We start from the raw sequence: 3,950 nt of genomic DNA, 5'->3' as shown, positions 1-3,950 counted from the left end.
TAAGTTGTAGCATTTGGATTGCATCCATTGTCTTTCATTTTTTACATCAATGCGAAAGCTTCATCAAACAAGTCATTGTTAACCCATGGATCATAACGGTATATTATGGACCGTGCTTTTAGGCCTCAACAAGCTAATTTATATCCATAATCCCCATCAAATTTTACATGTATTTGTAAAGATTCCAAAACAGTATATCAGGAATGGCAGAATAAAAAAGAATAATCATAAACCAGAGCTTACGGTCTATCAGTTACCACAAGACTATCTGATTCATCCTCTTGGTCTCAATGGATATGAAATTTTTATCATATAGTTAACCATCATGATATTTACTATTGTTGAAGGTATTGGCTATGCAATACAGTTAATGAAAAAAAAATAAAAACCTAACACTCATAAGACAGCAATAATTTTAATATTCTACAAATTTCTCTCAAGTTGGAACTACCGATCTACCAATTTGTGAATTATAAACACACTTAACAAAATTGATTGAAATGAGAAAATAATGTTGAAACATTGATTCAAAATAATAAAGTTTAAATAGAAAAATATCTCACCTAGTTTCTGTCTTAAAGAAGACCTCTCACAATCATTTCCCAAAGAAGTTTCTCCGCTTTTTCATTTTCATATTTTTCAAAGAGGGAATGAATAACTATTTCATAAGTTAAAGCATCTGGAATGCAGCCATTGTCTTTCATTTTTGAAAACAAATCCAACGCTTCGTGCAACAAGCCCTTCTTACAAAACCCTTGTATCATAATGGTATATGTATAGACATCTAGATTGTAGCCTTTGACCAAAAGATCTTCAAAAATCTTTTGGGAATCCTTTATTCGTCCACTTTTACACAATCCATTGAGAAGAATATTATACGTGCACATACTTGGTTGAATACCCAAGTCTTTAAATTTTTTCAATAATGCAACTGCCTTATCATCATCATTGCTTTTGCATAAAGCATCCAATATAGAATTGTAAGTATATGTATCAGGTGGTTGGCCCGTATGATGCATCTCACCAAATAGCTCCAAAGCATATGTAATTCTCCCCGATTTGCACAACCCATCAATGAGGGAACTGTAAGTTACAACATCAGGAACAACTTTTCTGTACTGCATTTCTTTGAAGAGGTTCATGGCTTCATCCACCATTTTAATTTTACAGAGTCCATTAATCATGATATTGTAGCTCCTAACGTCAGGAGCCACTCCCCTTTGGGCCATAATGTTGAGTAATCTCTTAGCCCTGTTCACTTCATTAACGAGGCAATATCCATCTATTAAACAGTTGTAAGTAACAATATTTGGCTTTATGTCATTTTTCATCATCACAAGAAACACATTTTTAGCTTCTATCAACTTCCCTTCCTTACAAAAAGCATCAAGCAATATATTAAAAGTATACACATCCTGGTTGATGTTTTCCAATGTCATTTTTTTTAACAAAGCAATTGCTTCTTTTAATTGACCCATTATGCAAAAGCCACTAATTAGTGCATTGTAAGTGACAACATCAGGAGAAATTCTCTTGACAACCATTTCAGAATATAAATCACATGCATCAGAAACAAGTTTATCTTTGCACATACTATCAATAATCGTGTTGTACATTACCACATCTGGGTGAACCAATTTCCCATCAACTCGTCTCAGCAACTCTAGAGCTGCTCTTGTTTCTCCAACTTTACATAACCCGTTGATCAAAGTCCCGTAACTAACGTGATTCAACCGAAATCCTTGCGCTACCACCTTGTCATGAAAGTGCAATGCTTTATGAACCTCACCTTTGAGACAAAAACCCTTGATGAGTGTGGTAAAAGTTATTGCATTTGGGTGATAACCCCTTTTGAGAATCTTTGAGAAAACAGAAAAAGCAAAAGTTATATGACCCAATTGGCATAAACAATTGATTAAGAGATTGCAAGTTACAAAGTCAGGGTTGATTCCCCTTAGTTCCATTTGTTGAGAAAGGGAAATAGCGATTGAGTAATGCTTAGCTTTCACAATGGAACCTAAAATCTTGCCAAATTCAATGGGTGGTGGGGTAGGATTGTTATGGAGCAAAGAATTGAACAATGAATTGGCATTGTCAAGATGAGGATTATTGAATTGAGGGAATAGGGTTGAAGCTGAGAAACAAAAAGAAGGAATGAAATTAAAAGGAAGAAACTTTTTGGGAATGAAAAGAGAAACAAACCTTGACCTAGTTGAAAACAAAAACATTGTTTGTTGTGGTTGCAGTGGCTGCGATAAACAAAATCTTCCTTTTATCTCTCGTTATCACTTGAGATTGATTTTTGGAACCACAATTTTATCTTATTAAATAACTAAGTTGACATAAAATACAAATACTAATAATTAAATAATTGATCATTTTAAATAATAATAATAATAATAATAATAATAATAATAATTAAATAATTAATTTTGCTAAATAACTTGACATTTAAATAAAAAAAACACATTAAACATTAAAGAAAACATTGCTTTCTTTTATAGAGATTCATTAAAAAGACACAATTTGTTATTGATGAGTGCATTATTCTCACACATATCTGAGTCTTTTATTAAAGTTCAATTTTGCACTGATAACAATGTAAATAAATTTTATAAACTCTACTATAATTTGAAGTACATTGGTTTTAAACAATTAAGTTTTGGTGTATACCATATAATACTAACTATAATCTTTATGCCAAATATGTGTGTCTTTTCGTATTATTAATAGTAGCAGAAGATAGTGACATTAATTCATTATTCAAAAAATGACTTTTGTTTTACTTTAAAATAACAAAAAAAATATCACTATTTATAATTTCAATCACAATTCTGAAATTAGTGATATTATTGAGGATTTTTAAAATAAAATAAAATATACATTTATAGTTGCATGAGTAAAAAAAAATCATGGTTGCTTAATGTAGTTGCCCAAATAGATTACAGAGACATATGTTGATACACATATAATACACCATTGAAGTTTCTTTCCAATTTTCAAAATCTTCATCAATTATTTTTATATATATAAGCATTTTTTTATACAATTATGGGTGTTGCGGTTGGGTGGGATCGATTCAAATAACAAGGAATTGATAGAAGTGAATTTGAGAGAAAGAGGATTTAGTGTTGCGGTTGCTCTATTTATTATTGCAGATGGAGAGGTGTAGATAGCAAATGGACAAATAGAAGAGTAAAACAATCTGTAAGCCGAATCTGTGACAGAAATTGGGGTGTAATAAGTTTGTACAGGCACCCCCCCAATTTGACCTGCCACCCCCCAGTTATAATTAAAAGACTATTTTACCCTCTATCACATATATAAAAACCAAAAAAAAAAATTTTACCCACACTTTTCACCAAATCATTCGAAAATTTCAAATATTCGATCCAGATTCAACCCAACCTTCGAAGATCTCAAAGATTCAAAATGCAAAAGTAAGTATATTTTCGAAACTTTGCAATTTTTTTTAACTTTCGAAATGCATTTGTAAGATTCGAAACAGAAGAAAGTTTCGAAAGTTTCCTTGAATTTGAAACCTTCGAAATGCATTCCTCGAACATTTTGAAATCTTCGAAACAAGAAACTTTCGAAAGTTTCTTGAATTTGAAATCTTCGAAATGCAAGGCCAGGGAAACTTTCGAAATGTTCTGGGAAAGTTTCGAAACCTAATTTCGAAAGTTTGGATCTGGGAAAGTTTCGAAACACACTTTCGAAGGTTTGGATCTGGGAAAGGTTCGAAACATACTTTTATATATTATTTATAATTTTTTGAAACTAAATGGGACATATTATTTATATATTATTACATTTATATATTATTAATATATTATTTATATATTGTTACATTGATTTTTTATTGTTTATAATTTTTTTTAATATTTATATATTTATATGTTGCAGTGCCTAGGATGAGAGGTGCTTTCGGCCAAATTATTCGCAATATT

The 3,950-nt window shown here is 30.9% G+C and overlaps 1 protein-coding gene across 5 annotated transcripts in view; it reads right to left on the bottom strand.

Annotated features, from left to right (window-relative positions):
• LOC101504965 (uncharacterized) overlaps positions 1 to 2,285 on the bottom strand; it is a 5,523-nt gene extending 3,238 nt beyond the window's left edge. For 4 of the 5 annotated variants that reach the window (XR_012162016.1, XR_012162017.1, XR_001143297.3 and 1 more), the window contains exon 1: positions 564 to 2,285. Coding sequence is in view for 2 of the 5 variants with exons in the window: in XM_004489145.4 (XP_004489202.1) it covers positions 576 to 2,228 (1,653 nt within the window). In the remaining 3 variants the exon portion in view is untranslated. Of the gene's footprint in view, positions 59 to 563 lie in introns of all 5 variants that reach the window. The other variant, XM_004489146.4, reaches the window with a different exon arrangement.
• Positions 2,286 to 3,950: the final 1,665 nt, after the last annotated feature.

The sequence above is a fragment of the Cicer arietinum genome, chromosome 2 (assembly GCF_000331145.2).
Source record: "Cicer arietinum cultivar CDC Frontier isolate Library 1 chromosome 2, Cicar.CDCFrontier_v2.0, whole genome shotgun sequence".
NCBI classification, from domain to species: domain Eukaryota; kingdom Viridiplantae; phylum Streptophyta; class Magnoliopsida; order Fabales; family Fabaceae; genus Cicer; species Cicer arietinum.
Note: the sequence above shows the minus strand (reverse complement) of the source record. Positions and strands in the feature narration are given on the sequence as shown.